The sequence below is a fragment of the Hypanus sabinus genome, chromosome 10 (assembly GCF_030144855.1).
Source record: "Hypanus sabinus isolate sHypSab1 chromosome 10, sHypSab1.hap1, whole genome shotgun sequence".
NCBI classification, from domain to species: Eukaryota; Metazoa; Chordata; class Chondrichthyes; order Myliobatiformes; family Dasyatidae; genus Hypanus; species Hypanus sabinus.
In genome coordinates, this window is record NC_082715.1 from 81,033,877 (window position 1) to 81,053,065 (window position 19,189).

Consider the following 19,189-nt stretch of genomic DNA (forward strand, 5'->3'; position numbering starts at 1 on the left):
TGTGGACTAAGGGATTAGAGCGTTGGAGCAGGGGAGATAATGCCAGAAATAGCAGACACACAGGACTTTGTCAACAGCTCCAGCAACCACTATGAAAGTGAATGGTGAAGGAAAGGGAGAGGATATTTCACTGCTGCGTCTAATCTGCTTGAAAGCTTCCAGTTTTTCATGTTAATGCAATTTATAGGTCAATTATTTCTAGGACTGAATATGTCTTGAATGGGTAATGAATATCACATGAAGACAACAAAAAGGATCGTATTGTGCCAAATAACAGTTTTAGCAAAAATTGCTGAGAGATTTTTTTTAAATAACAAAATAACAGCCAAGATCAAGGTGGAACCCAGAGTTAATTTTGCCTCCTAAGTCAATTATTGTAATAACAGCTCAGACCACAGCTTTGAGGTCAAAGACAACCTAGGACTCAGGTTGGCAGGCACTTAAGGATTCCCTGTGAACATGGAGCAGCATAAATCAGCCAGATAGGATGCAAATGTGGAAACTCACATCAAGGAGCATAGAAGGTGTATCCATTTGGGTTACCCAGAAAAATCAGCGGTTGCAGAATATGACATTTGCAATGGCCACAGGATTGATTTCAAAGGCATAAAACAACTATGCCATGCCAATAGGTTTTGGGACCACCTGGTAGAAGCCATTGGAAAAGAATTTTAACAGAAAAAAAAATCAGTAAGAACTGGAATTTGATTATAAAGAAGGTGGGAAAGCGGAAACCTGATTGGATGAGAACTAATCAGGAGGGTTGGACTACAGATTTAGGTACAGAACAGATGTCAGGGGTAAGGATTCTTTTTAAAAAAACAGTGGTGAGTGCGTGGAATGGGCTGCTGGCGATGGTGGTGGAGGCGGATATGATAGGGTCTTTTAAGAGACTCCTGGACAGGTAAATGGAGCTAAAAAAATTTAAAAAAAGGGCTATGGATAACCCTTGGTAATTTCTAAGGTAAGGGCCTGTTCAGCACAGCTTTGTGGACCAAAGGGCCTGCATTGTGCTGTAGGTTTTCTATGTTTCTATGTTTTTATGTATAAATACCACTGGACTAGGCAGGCCCAGGCATCATTCCTAATGAAGATGGCAGAGTTGGTCATCAAAATCTCCATTATAATTGATACCTGTATGCGGCTGGAAGCCCAAGAGGAGTTTATTCTCCATATTAAATACTCCAGCTCTTCAAGAATGGCACTCCCTCCAGTACTCATATCCTTGCACTAATATGCCCAGTACAGCCAAAGTTATAATTCACCATCTGCTGAATCTCAACAGGAAGCCAACACTGTAAAATGGTTGATGGTATGACACACAGTGGCATGAACACCTTTACCTTAGCAGAATTTGCATCATACAATTTCAATGGGGGCATAGACCATTGTTTAAGATAAATCGTGGATAAATTCTACCTTCTTTTATCTCAATTAATGTTCTTGAAATCCAGCAAAGTTAATCATGCAAAAGGATATAATTTACAATGTATATTGCCAGTACCTGGGTTTGAGAAGGCTTGAACGCTGCATCAAATGTCATTTGCAGGCAATCCAAAAAGGGTTGAATCTTATATAGACCATGTGTCGTCTGACTGGATCGAAATGCTACAATATGGAAGTATTTCAGGATCTTTTCAAATCTGGCTTGTGTCATCATCAAAGCAATACTTTTGTTGCTATAAAACCCACTGCTCCATATACTGAGGACAGACTCGCAGTGGTGAATGCTGGTGGAAATCATATATCCCAAGAAGGTTTTCATCTCTGGAAGACTAACGGCACTCCAACCTTCATCAAAGCCAAATTTTTCTTGGTACTTTTTGGCATACATATTTGTTTGAACAACCATATTCCTTATAACATTATCAGGGACAAAAAGCTGAAAAAAGTCAATAGCACTTGCATTTAGTGGCATTTTATGTACAGGACCTGTGGAAGGGGGAGAAAAAGATTGGTTCAGTTACATTGTAATATATAAATAGCAAATAAACCCAATGCTATTAACAAACAGGAACAAGGCACTCTTAAATTCTGGTCTACGTAAAATATTTGATCCAGTGTACAGAATATCACTTCAGGGAAAAACCAACCTGACCAAACATTATTCAGACAAACATGAACAGAGTGCTTCTCTCATTATAAACTGTATCATTCCAAGTTCCATCCCATTAAAATTGTATTCTGTCCTTGCATTTGCTCTATGGAGAATGAGCTAAAAGGTTGAGCTTGCTGGAGACCTATAAACAGAAGACATTCACCAAAATGATATCAGGATTATTGGAAATAGAATACAAGCTCTGTTATCCAAAGCTTCACTAGCCAACATGCTCCAACACTTCAGGGAGAACATCTGGTCCAGTGGAGGGACAGTGCCATAGGAATACCCTGGGCAATATTGGGTTGACCAGCATAATTGATACACTGGAATCTATCAAGTGTCAGGTAATTGAGCTGGTACTGTAATTTTAACAAGCAAAACAGTGCAACAGCAAATTAATTTTTTCATTAGAAAGTACGGCAAATGGCCAAAAGCCTGATTAAAGAGAAGTTATATGAACCACTTTAAATAACGAAATAAAGGAATGGTGATGGTTAAGGAGAGACTTCAAAGTACTTTAGCCCATCCTCAAAACTCAGATGAAAACTACAGGCAATATTTAACCGTTGTATTAATAAAACTAGTTTAGATTGGAATTAGCTCACTTTGCTCATTTATCTATTAACCAGTTAAGTTCACATTTAATTTTCCAAATACAGAAATTCCAAAAACGATACTGAGAATAGAAGTCTGGGGATAGACAAAGGGATAAAAGTTTCATCAGTGGCTTACTTTGCTTTTTTTGGATGATTTGAGAGAGATGAATGAAATACAGCTGCTGATGACAAGATCTTGCAGCTCCAGCTTCAGTATCAGTAGTTCCTATGGTGCTGCACTAAACTCTTTATTAAAATCACCTGGCATATTGAGAAGCTGATTTACTCATGACCACAGAGCATTATGAGGCCTGTAGGTGAAGTTCCTCCACTATAACATCCGACAAGAATGAGGGCATAGAATAACGCGTCTACACTGCAATTCCAGGAGGCAATTTATTTGCTTTTACATCTCTTGAACCTTTTCCACTCCACCTCCACACTTTTCATGACTGGCGTGTGTTTGGCCTTGAAACAGTGCTTTTTAAACTTAAAACCACTTGTCAAAAGGATGACAAGGTGCATACGAGATACACAGAAGATGCACAGGAATCCCAACATCATATTGTAGGCTTGGGAGCATAATGGCTAATATGAAACCAATATCCAAATTCAGCATCCGAAAAACAGCCATAGAACACTACAACACAAAAATGGGCCTTTGGCTGATATAGTCTGTGCCAAACTATTATGCTGCATAGTCCCATCAACCTGCAGCTGAACCATGACCCTCCATACCACTCACATTCATGTATCTATTCCAATTTCTCTTAAATGTTGAAATCAAACCTGTATCTACCATTCTGTTGGCAGCTTGTTCCACGTTCTCACCACCCTGAGTGAAGAAGTTGCCTCTCACATTCCCTTTAAACATTTCACTCTTAACACATGACCTCTAGTTTTTGTCTCACCCACCCTCAGTAGAAAAAGCCTGCTTACTTTTACCCTATAATTTTGTATACCTCTATCAAATCTCCCCTCATTCTCCCACACTCCAGGAAATAAGTCCTAACCTATTTAATATTTCCCCTGTACCTCAGGTCCACAAGGCCCAGAAACATCCTTCTAAGCATATTTGAACTCTGTTCATAGCAGCTGGAGACTTAAATTCAAGTAATTAAAAAAATGTGAAACTAAAAGGCCGTAACAGTGACTGGTTCAATCACATCCTGCATAAGAGGCAATCTACAGAGAGATCTGAAGGCACATGTCAGCACATCCCTGAAGGAAGCAAAACAGATAAGTGGTTAAGCAGGTTAGAGATTCTTCCCTTTATTGGCAAAGTTTAGAACACATAAACATGGTCAAGCTGAAACTGTATAAATTATTAGTTAAGTCAGAGCTAGTATGCCTTGCACAGTTCTGGTTATGAAGCGAAGGGCTGGCTGGATATGTTTTCTTTGAAACAAAGCCAACTGAGGAGAGATTTGAGAGAGGCCTGAAGGTGGTGAACAGGAATTACTGCCACACACAAAATGCTGGAGGAACTCAGCAGGCTTGACAGCTTCCATGGAAAAGAGTCAATGTTTTGGGCTGAAATCCTTCATCAGGATTGGAAAAAAGATGGGAAGTTAGAGCAAGAAGGTGGGGGTGGGGAGGAAGTACAAGGTGGTAGGTGATAGGTGAAACTGAGAAAGGGGGAGGGGTGAAGTAAAGAGCTGGGAAGTTGATAGGTGACAGAGATAAAAGACTGGAGAAGGGGAAATCTGATGAAGACCATGGAGAAAAAGAAGGGAGGAGCAAAGGAGATAAGGTGAGAGAGGGAACTGGGAATGGGGAATGGTGAAGGGGGGGGAAATGGCATTACCCGAAGTTCAAGAAATCAGTGCTGATGCCATCAGATTGGAAGCTATCCAAATGGAATGCAAGGTATTGCTCCTCCAGTCTGAGTGTGGCCTCATCGCAGCAGTTGAGGAGGCCACGGACTGACATGTTGGAATGGGAGGAGAATTGAAATGGGTGGCCTGGAGATACTGCTTTTTCTGGTGAATGGAGTTCAGGTGCTCAGGGAAACAGTCTCCCAACTTAGGTCAGGTCTCACCAGTATACAGGAGGCCGTACCAGGAACACCGGGTACCATACATGACCCCAAAAGACTCACAAGAGAAGTATCGCCTTATCTGGAAGGACTGCTTGGGGCCCGAAAGGTAGTGACGGAGGTGGTGTAGGGGTAAGTATGGTACTCATTCGGCTTACAAGGATACAGGAATTAACTTTTTTTCAGCAGAGAGAACCCCAGCTGTGTACCCCAGCTCCCAGATAAAGTTGACCGGTAGAACGGTGATGAAACTCAAGGACTTGCTTTTATAAACACAATGAGTGGGCATTTGAACACCCACCTGCCCAAATGGGTATTGGAGGCAAAAATCCTTGTATTTAAAAAGTACCTATTAGACAACCTTTAGAGTTTTACCATACCTACAGGTTGTGGAGCAAGATCTAGGAACACAAACACATTACAACTATGAATAGGCACAGGACGCTTGGCCCCTCAAACCTACTCCACCATTTAATAAGGACAGGAACTGATCTAATCATAGAAACATAGAAAACCTACAGCACAATACAGGCCCTTCAGCCCACAAAGCTGTGCTGAACATGTCCTTGCCTTAGAAATTACCTAGGGTAATAACCCTCTATTTTTCTAAGCACCATGTCCAAGATTCTGTTAAAAAACCGCAGTCGCCGCAGCTCATTCTATGCACTCACCACTCTCTGCATGTACTCTTGATCCTGCAGTCCCAACTATCCGTGGCAACTTTATGTCCCTTTACTTATGAAGAACCACTCAACAATTAATTCAAAGATTCTACTTCCACTGAACGTTTGAGGCAAAAAATTCAAGACTCAGTGAGAAAGGCATTTTCGCCAAATCTTAGTTTGATATGGGAAACTCCTTACTTGTAAACAACTTTCTAGTGCTAGATCCTTCCACAAGAAACATCCGCTCCACATACACTGTCAAGACAATTCTAAATCTTGTATCTGCAGAAGCACTATGGGGCAAACAACCTCTTTAGTTGCCAAGTTATCTTTTCTCAGATAGATAAATAAATACTGGTTATATCACCGAAACTGGCATCCTAATAAATAAACCCAACGTCCTAAATCAAATCATGACTTAAGACCACAATCTTCTGCGAAAAACTGTACCGAAAATTCAGGAATACAACTCAAATTAAACGTTAAGAACTCTAATTTCTTTAAATATCTGCGAAGAAAAGCCATCAATTAAAAAAAAACCCAAGTCCTATCAATCCGGTTGCATCCTTCCCAGATGTCATTTATAAATGAGGGCCTTCTGTACACGGAAATTTATTTTTACGCACTATTATGGGGACACTGCTATCGAGAACTCTACAGATAACGTACCCATCTGCTCCCACTTTCCTTTGATTATTGCACGTTGTTTACCTATTTATACGTACAATTTGAATATACAGCAAGAATTAGGTTAATAAATAAACTGAACGTTTCGCCTACTACAGTACTGGAAGCATTTGGGGTGGATTTAAAAATGTAAATGACTGACCAACAATTTCCGTGAAAGAACTGCGGTGAATAATGACGGCACTTTAATCACAAGTCATTGCAATATAGTCCACGGAATCAATGTAAAACTCAAGCTGATCTACCAAAACCCAAAATACTAAAGTAAAATATTTGACGAGATGTCTGCCCCCCAAAAAAAAACCATGTAGGACAACTCGTTCAATTAGATCATCAAACTGCATACGGGAAATAGAAATCTCATTAACCACCAGAGAAATTTGAGCACAGGAAGTGAACGTAAACAGAAACACAGCTTAGACACTTGCTCCACCGCGGTTATTCACACGGGCATCGTGGAAGACCTTGAGGCATCTGACAGAGGCAACACGGGTCTACACATAAACCCGCCCAGCCTTTGTAGTTCGCGTGGCTGCCAAGGATGGATGAAACAAACACAAGGTGTGCACGGAAGGCTGAAAGAACCCAGTGGGTTCCAGGTTTTACAGGATCTATGCACACACATAACAGGACAAGGCTGCAACAAGTGTGTTCGATATCGTCCCTCACCGGTCGAGTCAGTGAACGGAGGGAAGGCGATGTCCTTCAGTCGTTCTGTCCATCCCGCCTCCTCCTCCTCCTCCTCGCCCGGCTCACGGTCGGTGTCCGCCGGCCTCACACTCCCGCTAGTCGCCCCCGGCTCTTCCTCCTCCTCCTCCTCTTCCTCCCAGTCGGACTGCGAGCTGCCCGCCGAGGTACTGTAGAATGGGTTGTCGTCGCTGCTGCTGCCGCCGCCGGATTCACCAAACACATCGTCCGAGATCTGCAGGCTCTCGTAGCGGGAACGAGCTGCCCGGAGCAGAGACAGCGCCTTCCGGCGAGCCGCTGCCACCTCCTCGGTCGCCATGGAAATGAAGGGGGTTTGGCGCCGCCTACTAAGTGCGCATGACAGGGTCTACCGGCCACCTCCGATCAGAGCTCGAGCGGCACCGGCAGCTAATAGATGAAACGGGTGCGGTACCTGCAGCCAATGGACAGAGTGCCAGCGGCACCTGCGGCCAATAGATGGAGATGCTGCAGTGTCCACAACCAATGGAAAGAGCGGGAGCGGCACTCTCAGCCAATGAACGTAGCCAATGCGGCACCTGCGACTACATAGCTAGAGCACCTACAGCCAATGGACGAAATGGTGGCGGCCCCTACAGCCATTAGACGGAATGGGTGTGGCCCCTGCAGCCAATTGACGGAGCGGATGCGTCACCTGCTGCCAATTGGTGGAGCCGATGCGTCACCTGCAGCCAATGGACGGCGTGGGTGCAACACCTGTAGTCAATGGGCGGAGCGGGAGCGGCACCTGCAGCCAAAGGGAGGAGTAACAAGCATCAGCAAGGATGGAAGCAGGAGGCTGACCGAAGCCAGTGGACCGGATGGGCGTGGTACTTGCAAACAAACCTTTAATTTCTCGGTTCAGCTGCTCCTCCGGTGGCTCCAGCAATGGGAGCGGCATGAACAGCCGCTGGGGCAGCAATTAGGAGCAAAAGGAACACAGTTGCAATCAGCCTAAATTTTTGACTTAAGTTCTCTTTTCAAATTAAGATTTACTTTTCTAACAATTCTATCAGAGCAGATACTTTGAACCAATACCACTTAGAAAACAAATTATTTACTGCAAGATCCTCCCCGCTGCCATGCAGGGCCTTTTATTAGTTACCTAATTAGGAACAGGCACATCATACCAATTAACCAGATCCATCAGCACAGTTTTCATCTCAAAGTAAATTTATTAAAGTATGTATTTATCATACCATATTCAGAATAATTTTATTGAGGGCATTTGCAGTAGAGCAAAGAACTGCCACCTTTGATTTGTCCAATTACAGTGGTGTCATCAGCAAACTTAACTATGGCATTGGAGCTGTAGTTAGCCACACAATAATAGGTACAGGCAGAATTAAATTATTGAATAGAATAGGAGTGGTGTGCTCAGTCAGTACACTGGGTTACATTAGAATCAGTATTTGCAACAAATGCGATGTGTATTAATAGCTACAGAAAACACTTGACATGTTAGAATTGTTAATATACTGTGAGCTATTAAGTTAAAATGAATTTATGGTCATGGTAAGGTACAGGTACAGCAGCAATGTCAGCCATTGTTATTGGAGCATATTTCCAACGTAGGATCAATAATGATAGCCAATGCGCTAAGTGGTATGAGTAGCCATCACATCAAGCAATATTAGCAATTAATGTATTGAATGTTAACAATTAAATGGGTCACAATGGCAAATACAGGAAGGTGATTGTAGGAAAGTATAGGGAGGATCAGAATCAGGTTTATTATCACTGGCATGTGACGTAAAATTTGTTAACTTAGCAGCAGCAGTTCAATGTAATACATAATCTGGCAGAGAGAAAAAAATAATAAAAACAATAATAAATAAACAAATAAATAAATTATGTATATTGAATAGATTTTTAAAAATGTGCAAAAACAGAAATATTGTACATTAAAAAAGGCGAGGTAGTGTCCAAGGATTCAATGTCCATTTAGGAATTAGGTGGCAGAGGGGAAGAATCTGTCCTGAATCACTGAGTGTGTGCCTTCAAGCTGCTGTACCTCCTACCTGATGGTAACAGTGAGAAAAGGGCATGCCCTGGGTGCTGGAGGTCCTTAATAATGAATGCTATCTTTCTGAGACACCACTCCCTGAAGATGTCCTGGGTACTTTGTAGGCTAATGCCCAAGCTGAAGCTGACTAGATTTATAACCTTCTGCAGTTTCTTTCAGTCCTGTGCACTAGCCCTCCATACCAGACAGTGATGCAGTATGTCAGAATGCTCTCCACGGTACAACTATACACTCTCTCCACCTCTGATCCCTCTATGAGGATTGGTATATGTTCCTTCGTCATACCCTTCCTGAAGTCCACAATCAGCTCTTCCATCTTACTGACGTTAAGTTGCTGTAACACCACTCCACTAGTTGGCATATCTCACTCCTGTACGTCCTCTTGTCACCATCTGAGATTCCACCAACAATGGTTATATCATCAAATTTATTGATGGAATTTGAGCTATGCCTAACCACACAGTCATGGGTATATACAGAGTAGAACAGTGGGCTAAGCACACACCCCTGAGGTGTGCCAGTGTTGATTGTCAGCAAGGAGGATGTGTTATCAACAATCCACACAGATTGTGATCTTCCAGTTAGGAAGTCGAGGATCCAGTTGCAGAGGGAGGTACAGAGGCCCAGGTTCTGCAAATTCTCAATCAGGATTGTGGGAATGGTGGTATTAAATGCTGAGCTAGTCGATGAACAGCATCCTGACGCAGGTGTTTGTGTTGTCCAGGTGGTCTAAAGCTGTATGGAGAGCCATTGAGATTGCATCTGCTGTTGATCTATTGTGGCGATGGGCAAATTAACAAGGGTCCAGGTCCTTGCTGGGTCAAGAGGTTAATCTAAACATGACCAACCTCTCAAAGCATTTCATCTCTGTTGATGTGAGTGATATCAGAGGTAGTTCTTTTACACAGGGGGCAGTAAGTGCAATGCACTGCCAAGTGTGGTGGTAGAGGCAGAAACATTAGGGACATTTAAGAGACTCTTAGATAGACACATGGATAACAGAAAAATGGAGGGCTATGCAGGAGTGAAGGGTTAGATTGATCTTCGAGTACATTAAAAGTTTGGCACAACATTGTGGGCTGAGGAGTCAGTACTGTTCTATGTTCTATGAATGGCAGCAGGAGTGGTGATGACTACATCAGCAATACGAAGAGTAATAAATATGGTGTTAATAGGAGCGGATATGTCTCAAACGTCATTGGTGTGTTGGCTGTACACTCTACAATAATGCATTAAAGTCCAACATCAATGCACTAGTTGTACTACTAGCTGGAGCACCAGCAGCTCATCATTAAACTTTAATTTCTATCATTCACAAGGACAAGAAAAATATCCCCATTACCCAATGCTATTTACTTTCTTTTACACACACACTGTATCACTGTGTGTATTTTATATCTAGTAGTTATATTTCTTTAGGAATTTGTGGAGGGCATTGAGACTAGTTGCATCACCATCTGGTATGGAGACTCCAATGCACAGGATCAAAAAAAGCTGCAGTAGGTTGTAGATTTAGCCAGCTCCATCATGGGCACTAACCTCCCCACCACTGTGGGCATCTTCAAAAGGCAGTGCCTCAAGAAGGCACCACTCATCATGAAGGACCCTTGTCATATCCTCTTCTCATTACCACCATCAGGAAGGAGGTACAGGAGTCTAAAGATCTACACTTAACATTTTAGGAACATCTCTTCCCCTCCATCATCAGATTTCTGAACAATCCATCAGTACTACCTCACTGTTTTGCTCTCTTTTTGCACCATTTATTTATTTTATATATTGTATTTGTTATTGTAACTTACAGTACTTTCTTATGTATTACACTGTAAAACAACAAATTTCATCACAGAGGTTGGTGATAATAAGCCTAATTCTGATCTAATATTGCAGCAGAGACTTTTAGTGAACATTGATTTGGAGACAGAATCAACACTGTATGAGTTGGCACCGAGATCTAGAGCTGAAAGGTAAATTTAGGACTTAGCCAGCTGTGGCAAGGCAACAGAGAGTTCAGATCCCGGTGTTTCTAAAGTGAAATAACTAAGCTCAACAGTGCAGGAGAAGTCGATTCAGTTTATCCACTAAGTAATAATTCTGAAGTTTGTAACCAGAGACATTACCCCCCAATCCCATTACACAAATTAATTAATAATGGGGTAAAGTGAATGCATGACAGAATATATGATGGACAAGAGAAGTAACACACACAAAGTGCTAGAAGAACTCAGTAGGTCAGGCAGCATCTGTGGAGAGGAACAAAGAGTTGAAGTTTCAGCCTCAGGCCATTCATCAGGTGTGGAAAGGAAAGGGGAAGAAACCAGAATGAGAAGATGTAGGGGGAGGGGAGGAGTACAAGCTGGAAAGTGATAGGTGAAGCCAAATGAGAGGGAGATGATAGGCAGAAAAGGCAAAGGGAACCCTGTGACCAATGCTGGGGTACAATCTACTTTTTATTTTACATAGACAATTAAATAAACTGCCCGCTCAGGGGAATAAGCTATGTTTTTCAGACACTGAGTAGGATGCAGTAGTTTAATGGCATAATTTTTTCAAGAAAACTGCTGAAGAGAGGTTCTACCACCCCTTCCCCCCTCATTCCACTCTTTATTTATAACCTTCCAATGAGATTTTAAACAAGGATTTTAGGTATGCTTTAGGGCAGATAAACAGGGGTTCACAGGGAACAACTGCATAGATGTCCCAGCTGATATTTACATGGTCAGTATAAGCACTCTGATTTCTATAGTGCTTGGCTGATGTTCCAGGTTTTTTGCAGGATCTTTTGCAGATCATGAAATTATTTGGATTACCAAACACTTTGAAAAGGCCTAGTAAGAAAATTAGTCTCAGAGTAGTATGTAAATGGTGAAATATATGTACTAAGATAATAAAACTACTTTGTACTTTGGCACATATTCGGATGCTCTGTTTACTTACTGTAGTACGCAGCCATACAGATTGTTGAGTGCAAGATTAGTACAATAGATTGATGTTAAAATTTGCAAAATGATTTTAAATGATTGAAGTAAAATCTGAACATAGATCCACACTGTTGGGTCCAATCATAGCAGAGGTAGATTCTCAGAATAGAAGGATGTCACATTGGAACAGAGATGAGGACAAATTTTGTTAGCCAGAGTGAGGCAGATCTGTGGAATTCAATGCCAGAGTCAGCTGTGCAGGCCAAGTCATTGGGTATATTTAGAGTGGAGGTTGATACATTCTTGATTAGTAAGGGTGTTTAAGGTTATGGGGAGAAAGTAGGGGAATGGGGTTGAGAGGGATAATAAATCAGCCATGATGGAATGGTGCAGCAGACTTACTGGACTGAATAGGCTAATTTTGCTCCTATGTCTTATAGTCTAATTCACCAGTAGCCAACTGATGAAAGACATTTGTTTAACCAATGATCACGGTTAGTCTTAGGCTTTTGCAGTCTCTGGAATGGTGACTTTTAATTAATATTCCTTTGAGTGTGCAACTACCAAACAAGCTTCCTTGCACTGAGCTTCAGTCATCATCCAGTTAGAGGAACCATGGCTGCAGTTAACCTTGTGCTTTTATTCTCCATTTGCGTGATACCATCGTTTGGGGCAATTTCCTTGGGGTGATATCTTGTCGACCCTTGGAATAGAGAGTGAATGTTTGTTAAAGCCAGGGAGCCACTTGCATTTATTGGCAGTAAAAACATTACTTATGTATATATATATATATATATATATATAAAATCACATTTTCAAAGAGAGGAAATAAAGTATCTAATGAGGTGGGTGGGATTTCAATATGAAGTCTTATCCAAAATAACATGCAGCATTTCTTAAATCTTGACACAGGGAATCTTGGACTTGGACAAGTTTTGCTCTAAAATGGAACTTGAATCAACCACGTTCTCTCCGTCTCAGCATGACTCAGAAACAAACATGAGTCACCATTAACCAGAATAACAATTTAATTGCAAAGATATGGCTTTGTTTAGTTGATACTGTTCCTGTGTCGTAGCTTTACTCAGGCTGGGCAATCCCTTTGTTTTTGGAAGTGGTTGAGGCAGGTAGGTTAACATCATTTAGAAGATGTACCTGTCTGACTATGGATAAGAAAGGTTTGTGACAAATGTGGGCAATTGATGGAAATCAGTCACTATGGGCCAGTTGGGCCTTTTTTGTTGTAAGCAATAAAGAAAGTATGAGGGGGCATAGACCCTAATCCCCATTATGTCCAAATGCAACCCAGGAGGCTCTTTGCAGAGTGTATTTTCAAACCGAAAAGCGAGAACTCAGGCTGCCCCTCCAGAGGGCGCTGCTGCTGGAGGTCAAGTTCTCCCACTCCTATCTGACAGGTTGGCACATCGACATCTCGTACACAGCGACGTGCAGGGATGGAGCCGCGGCGGGCGGCCGGTTCGTTCATCCTGCCCGCGGGGCCTGGCTCTCTCTGTTTCAACAAGGACGAGTTCCTGAAGGTAATGCTGCCGTGGCCCCCCGACCCTGGTCAATGGGCATGCCTGGGTTGGCGGCAGCCCGGGCCTATGCACCGACAGCACGGGTGCCGCCTCCTCAGGCTCAGACCACAACAGGCTCGGCCAACAACCAGCACCAACTCTGGCTTTAATCCCGTCAACCACGCTTCTCCCCGGCCCAGGTCAATACTCGGTAGCATCGATGGGGTCTCACTTTAAAGAAACAACACAGTCCCTGCACTGGAACCTCGGCTTAGAGTCTCATACACAGCAGAAAACAATCGGGCAGGCAGTCTACGTGGAAGGAGGAACGTGTTAATGCTTCAGGCTGAAAACACTGGAAAAGAGTGGGGAAATGAGTCCGAAGCTGCAGTAAAGGACAGGACACTGGGAATAAATGCGTAGGATGAGGTCAGGATTGATGTTGGAACAAATTCAAGTTCAAATTTATTGTCATTTGACTGTACATGTATAAGAAAATCAAATGGGAACTGTTCAGGTATACCCACAAAACAAGTATCGCACACAGCACTTAAAAGAAAGTATTACCACAGTTAATAAAATATAATTCAAATTGCATGTAGCGCAGCACACTGAGCAGTAAACAGCTTACTGTCCTAGTGACAAGACCTCGGTGGTGGCAGGGTATTCATTAGTCTCAATTTGAGGGAAGAAGCTGTTACCCAGTCTGGCAGACCTAGTTGTGATGCTTTTGTACCTCCTTCCTGACAGTAGTGGGTCAGAGAGATTGTGGGATGGGTTGTTAATGATCCTCGACAATGCCTTGGGCCCTTTGTATATAACGCTCCCAGTAAACGTCACACATTGTAGCGGTCCTGTGGTCAAATGGGTGAATAGGATTAGTTACAGGTTAATACTGCAAAGAGAGCATTTGGCATGGGCCTATGAATTCAGTCCATCAAGTCCCTGTTTATTATTATCCACCTATGAACAGTAAACTTAAAATTCTCACGCATGTATCAATACCACCCTGAATCTACCATTCACCTACACACCAAGAAATGTAATAGCAGGACTTACCTCAGCCTAGATTTGAATCTCTAAAATGGGCCTTGAACACGTACTCCCTTTCCTCAAATTACTCTAGCACTTTTACTATCAACCTGCATTAAAAGTTATGTCTTCTGTCTTCCCTGTATATTCTATTACATTTGGCACAACATCATGAAACATCATGGTAGCATAACACACTGCCTTTACACTTTACATTAAAGTGTTAGCTTAACACTTTACAGTGTCAGCAATCAGATTAAATTTCGGCCACTGTCTATAAGGTGTTTGTTCTATCTGTGATTGCATGGATTTCCTTAGGTTTTATCCCACATTCCTATGGGATAGGGTTAGTAAGTTTTGAGCAAGCTGTGTTGGTGATGGAAGGATGGTGACACTTGTAGGCTGCCTGCAGCACATATTCGATCTGTGCTGGTCTTTTGATACAAACTACATATTTCACTGTATCTTTCAATGAACATAAAGCTAATCTTTATAATCATTTATTCAATTGATTTTAATGATTGCTTCATTAACACCTAGATTTTCGTTTGTGGACTTGATTAGGAATTCATTAGTTTTCATTGTGTCTATACAAAGATAACTATGCACATTTTCATGAGGCCAGTTGTGATTCTTAATCAACAATGGCTGACAAGGGAAGTCATAGGGACAGCATAAAAGCAAAATGGGGCATATAATTTGCACGTTGACACTGTGGTGAGGATGGCAAATGCAATGTTAGCATTCATTTTGAGAGGACTAGAATATAAATATACAGGAATGAATGCTGAGGCATTATAAAGCACTGGTGAAGCCTCATTAGGAGTATTGTGAACGGTTTTGAGTCCCTCATCTTAGAAAGGATGCGTTGAAACTGGATGGAGATGGAGAACCTGATGGTATGAACATTGACTTCTCTAACTTCCATTAATGCCCCACCTTCTTACCCCATCCCTGATATATTTAGATTTTCCCCCCTCCTTTTTTTTTCCTCTTTCTGCCCATCACTCTGCCTGTTCTCCATCTCCCTCTGGTGCTCCCCTCCCCTTTCTTTCTCCGTAGGCCTCCTGTCCCATGATCCTTTCCCTTCTCCAGCCTTGTATCCCTTTTGCAAATCACCTTTCCGGCTCTCAGCCTCACCCCACCCCCTCCGGTCTTCTATCATTTCGCATTTCCTCCTTCCCCCTCCTATTTTCAAATCTCTTACTGTCTTTCCTGCCAGTTAGTCCTGACGAAAGGTCTCGGCCCGAAACGTCAACAAGTGCTTCTCCTTATAGATGCTGCCTGGCCTGCTGCATTCCACCAGCATTTTGTGTGTGTAGCATGAAGATAAGCTAGCTAAGTTTTTTCAGGTATATAAAGAGTAAAAGAGAGGCGTGAGTAGATATTGGACCACTGGAAAATGAAAATGGAGAGGTATTAATGACAGACAAAGAAATGGCAGGCGAACTTAGTAAGTATTTTGCATCATTCTTCACTGGAAGACACTAGCAGTATGCCAGTAATTTGAGAGTGTCAGGCAGCAGAAGTGAGTGTAGCTGTTGTGTTATTACTAAGCAGAAGGTTCTTGGGAAGCTGAAAGGTCTGAAAGTAGATAAGTCACATGGACCAGATGGAGTGCACCACAGGGTTCTCTGAAAGAGGTGACTGAAGATATTGTGGAGGCATTAGTAATGATCTTCCAAGCATCACTAGATTGTTTCAGAGGACTGAAAAATTGCAAATGTCACTCCACTCTTTAAGAAGGGAGGGAGGCAGAAAAAAGAAATCATAGGTCAGTTAATCTCTATTCAGTGGTTGGGAAGATGATGGAGTCTTTTAATAAGGGTGAGGTTTTGTGGTCCTCAGAGACATGTGACTTCCTCTTCCTGAAGTCTACAATCAATTCCATGATTTACTGACATTGCATGCAAGGTTGTTGTTGGGACACCATTCAACCAGCCAACCTATATCTCACTCCAGTACACCTTGCCATGGCCATCTGAGATTCTGCCAGTAGTGGTGTCTTCGGTGAATTTATACATGGCGCTTGCGCAGTGCCTAGCCACACAGTCATGAATGTAGAGAGAGTAGAGCAGAGAGCTAAGCCGAAGTGCATCTGTGTTGATTGTTAGCAAGGAGGAGACTGAACTTACCCCGTCACCTTAAATGCATGCCCTCCAGTTTTAGAAAATTTCAACCCTGTGAAAATATACTGTCTGTCTATACCTCTCATAATCTTAAGAACCTCCATCTGGTCTCCTGTCAACCTCCAGCACTCTGGAGAAACAACCCAAGTTTGTCCAGCCTCGTAGCACATGCTCTCTAATCCAAGCAGCATCCTGGCAAACCTGTTCTGCAACCAAAGACCATCTTTCTGAAAATGGGGTGATCAGAACTGAGTACAACACTCCAGATAATTTGATCTGTTATGTCTAAGAAAAACTTCTGACATTTATGCTATCTTTGAGGGACCAGAATACAGACAGACGGACATATTTTATTGATCACGAGGGAAATTGGGTTTCGTTACAGCCGCGCCAACCAAGAATAGTGTAGAAATATAGCGATATAAAACCATAAATAATTAAATAATAAGTTAATCATGCCAAGTGGAAATAAGTCCAGGACCAGCCTATTGGCTCAGTGTGTCTGACACTCTGAGGGAGGAGTTGTAAAGTTTGATGGCCACAGGCAGGAATGATTTCCTATGATGCTCAGTGTTACATCTCGGTGGAATGAGTCTCTGGCTGAATGTACTCCTGTGCCTAACCAGTGCATTATGGAGTGGATGGGAGTCATTGTCCAAGATGGCATGCAATTTTGACAGCATCCTCTTTTCAGACACCACCATCAGAGAGTCCAGTTCCACCCCCACAACATCACTGGCCTTATGAATGAGTTTGTTGATTCTGTTGGTGTCTGCTACCCTCAGCCTGCTGCCCCAGCACACAACAGCAAACATGATAGCACTGGTCACCACAGCCTCGTAGAACATCCTCAGCATTGTCCAGCAGATGTTAAAGGAATGATGTAAAGATGTAAAGGAATGTATTCATAAAGCCTTATTTATTTATGAAATGTATACTTTTTATGAATAATATGGACATAATAGATGTTCCTACTCAGAACTTTTATGCAGTAAAATCTAAATAGTTGTAATTTAGTAGTCTGAGAGTCTGGCCTGGAGGCAGCCTGTCCTGGTGGATGCGTTTGGTGTGCGTGAGCATATGATGGGAGGGTTGGAAGGGGGCTTGTTCCTGTTGCTGCTCGCGTTGTTCTGCTGAACATTGTGAATTTGCTGTGTTGGCAATACCTGCGGGCTGCTCCCAGCACATCCTTGGTTCTATTAGTTGTTAAGGCAAATGATGCATTTCACTCTATTTTTCATAGTAAATGTGGTAAGTGAATTAACCTAAATCTGAATCTGTTTAGTAAGCTGGAAGTATGACATGTGCTTATTTTGTTTCTTTACAGGATAATTTTGATGTGGATCATTTTGTGTCTGAATGTAGAAAACATGTCCAGTTGGAAACACTTCGGGATGATTTGGAACTTTACTACAAGCTTTTGAAAACTGCTATGGTTGAACTGATAAATAAAGATTATGCAGACTTTGTCAACCTTTCCACCAACCTGGTAAATTTCTTTGAGTGAAATCTATATGGTTTTGGCTAGTTTGCATTGTTTTCACACTTTTACTGATTTCTTTTCCAGGTTGGTATGGACAAAGCCTTGAATCATCTGACAGTACCACTGGGTCAATTGAAAGAAGAGGTGATGGTATGTCACTATACTTAATCCTGTGTAGTTAATATTGATAGTATTGTGCCACTGACTAACAATGGGTTCTGAACAATAAAAAGTTGAATTTTTGACTGGAAGTATTTTAAGTCAAGCCTTTGGATTAAGATAATGATTTTGGCAATGGTTACCTATGTATTTTTTGACAAAGCACATTAAATGAGGAATGGAATATTTTATCACATTAGTTCAAATTATTTCAAAAGGCAGATGTAGATTTAAACCTCGCAATAGTGTGGCAGTTAGTGCAATTGCTTTATGGGACCAGATCACTGTTTGGAGTTTGATTCCCATTGCTGTCTGTAAGGAGTTTGAATGTTATCCCCATGACAACATGGTCTTCCTCCGGGTGTTCCACTTTCCTCCCACATTTTAAAGATGTACAGGTTCGGGTTAGTGAGTTGTGGGCATGCTGTGTTGGCCCAGAAGTGGAGTGACACTTACAGACTGCCCCCAGCACTATCTCCAGACTGTGTTGGCTGTTCATGCAAAAAGACACATTTCACTGTATGTTTCAATGTACATGTGACAAATAACGCTAATCTTTATTGCCTCTTAAATTCTGCATCCGCAGTATTAATTTCTGTATTCCACACATCCATTGGCTTCTCTTGGTGAGATCACCAATTTCAGCTTGCTTTGATACAATATTTTGCTCTTGTGTAGTTCTTTAGCTCTTGCTACATGCAGGTATGGACCACTTTTCTTCTACTAATGTGGTATTAACTTTGTCACTAATCAGAAGGCCTGCTTCACCAGTCTAAATCACATAACTTTCACCTTTTCCCTTTGGTCTGACTTAATATGATCCAAAAGCAAAATACTATAGACAAAATAAAAGCATAGACTATGGTGTAACATCATTAGAGGGAAAAATAACCTTAACAATTCAGGTCAATGACCTTAGCTTGATTCTGAAGACGCTCAGAAATGGGAGTTTTATCAAGCAATATTAGTGTCACACAAGTGCCAGGCAGCCACCTTTGCATTGAGTACCATTACTGTTGGCTGGTTACTCATCATAAACATTCTGGGATCTAACTGTTGACCAGAAATTTTATTGAATCAGACAAATACTATCTGAACGTTCAAGTCAGCACATGCTTTCTGAAGATGTG

At 42.0% G+C, this 19,189-nt stretch overlaps 2 protein-coding genes across 2 annotated transcripts in view; one reads left to right on the plus strand and one right to left on the minus strand.

Moving 5' to 3' along the window:
• The window catches only part of pgbd5 (piggyBac transposable element derived 5), a 56,937-nt gene extending 49,711 nt beyond the window's left edge, over positions 1 to 7,226 (minus strand). Inside the window, exons 1-2 of the mRNA XM_059982218.1 lie at positions 6,757 to 7,226; positions 1,505 to 1,932 (exon numbers count right to left, since the gene is read on the minus strand). Of these exons, the coding sequence (XP_059838201.1) occupies positions 1,505 to 1,932; positions 6,757 to 7,093 (765 nt within the window). The 5' untranslated portion in view covers positions 7,094 to 7,226. The remainder of the gene's footprint in view (positions 1 to 1,504; positions 1,933 to 6,756) is intronic.
• Positions 7,227 to 13,138: 5,912 nt separating this feature from the next.
• cog2 (component of oligomeric golgi complex 2) overlaps positions 13,139 to 19,189 on the plus strand; it is a 67,326-nt gene continuing 61,275 nt past the window's right edge. Inside the window, exons 1-3 of the mRNA XM_059982219.1 lie at positions 13,139 to 13,277; positions 17,745 to 17,906; positions 17,985 to 18,050. Of these exons, the coding sequence (XP_059838202.1) occupies positions 13,194 to 13,277; positions 17,745 to 17,906; positions 17,985 to 18,050 (312 nt within the window). The 5' untranslated portion in view covers positions 13,139 to 13,193. The remainder of the gene's footprint in view (positions 13,278 to 17,744; positions 17,907 to 17,984; positions 18,051 to 19,189) is intronic.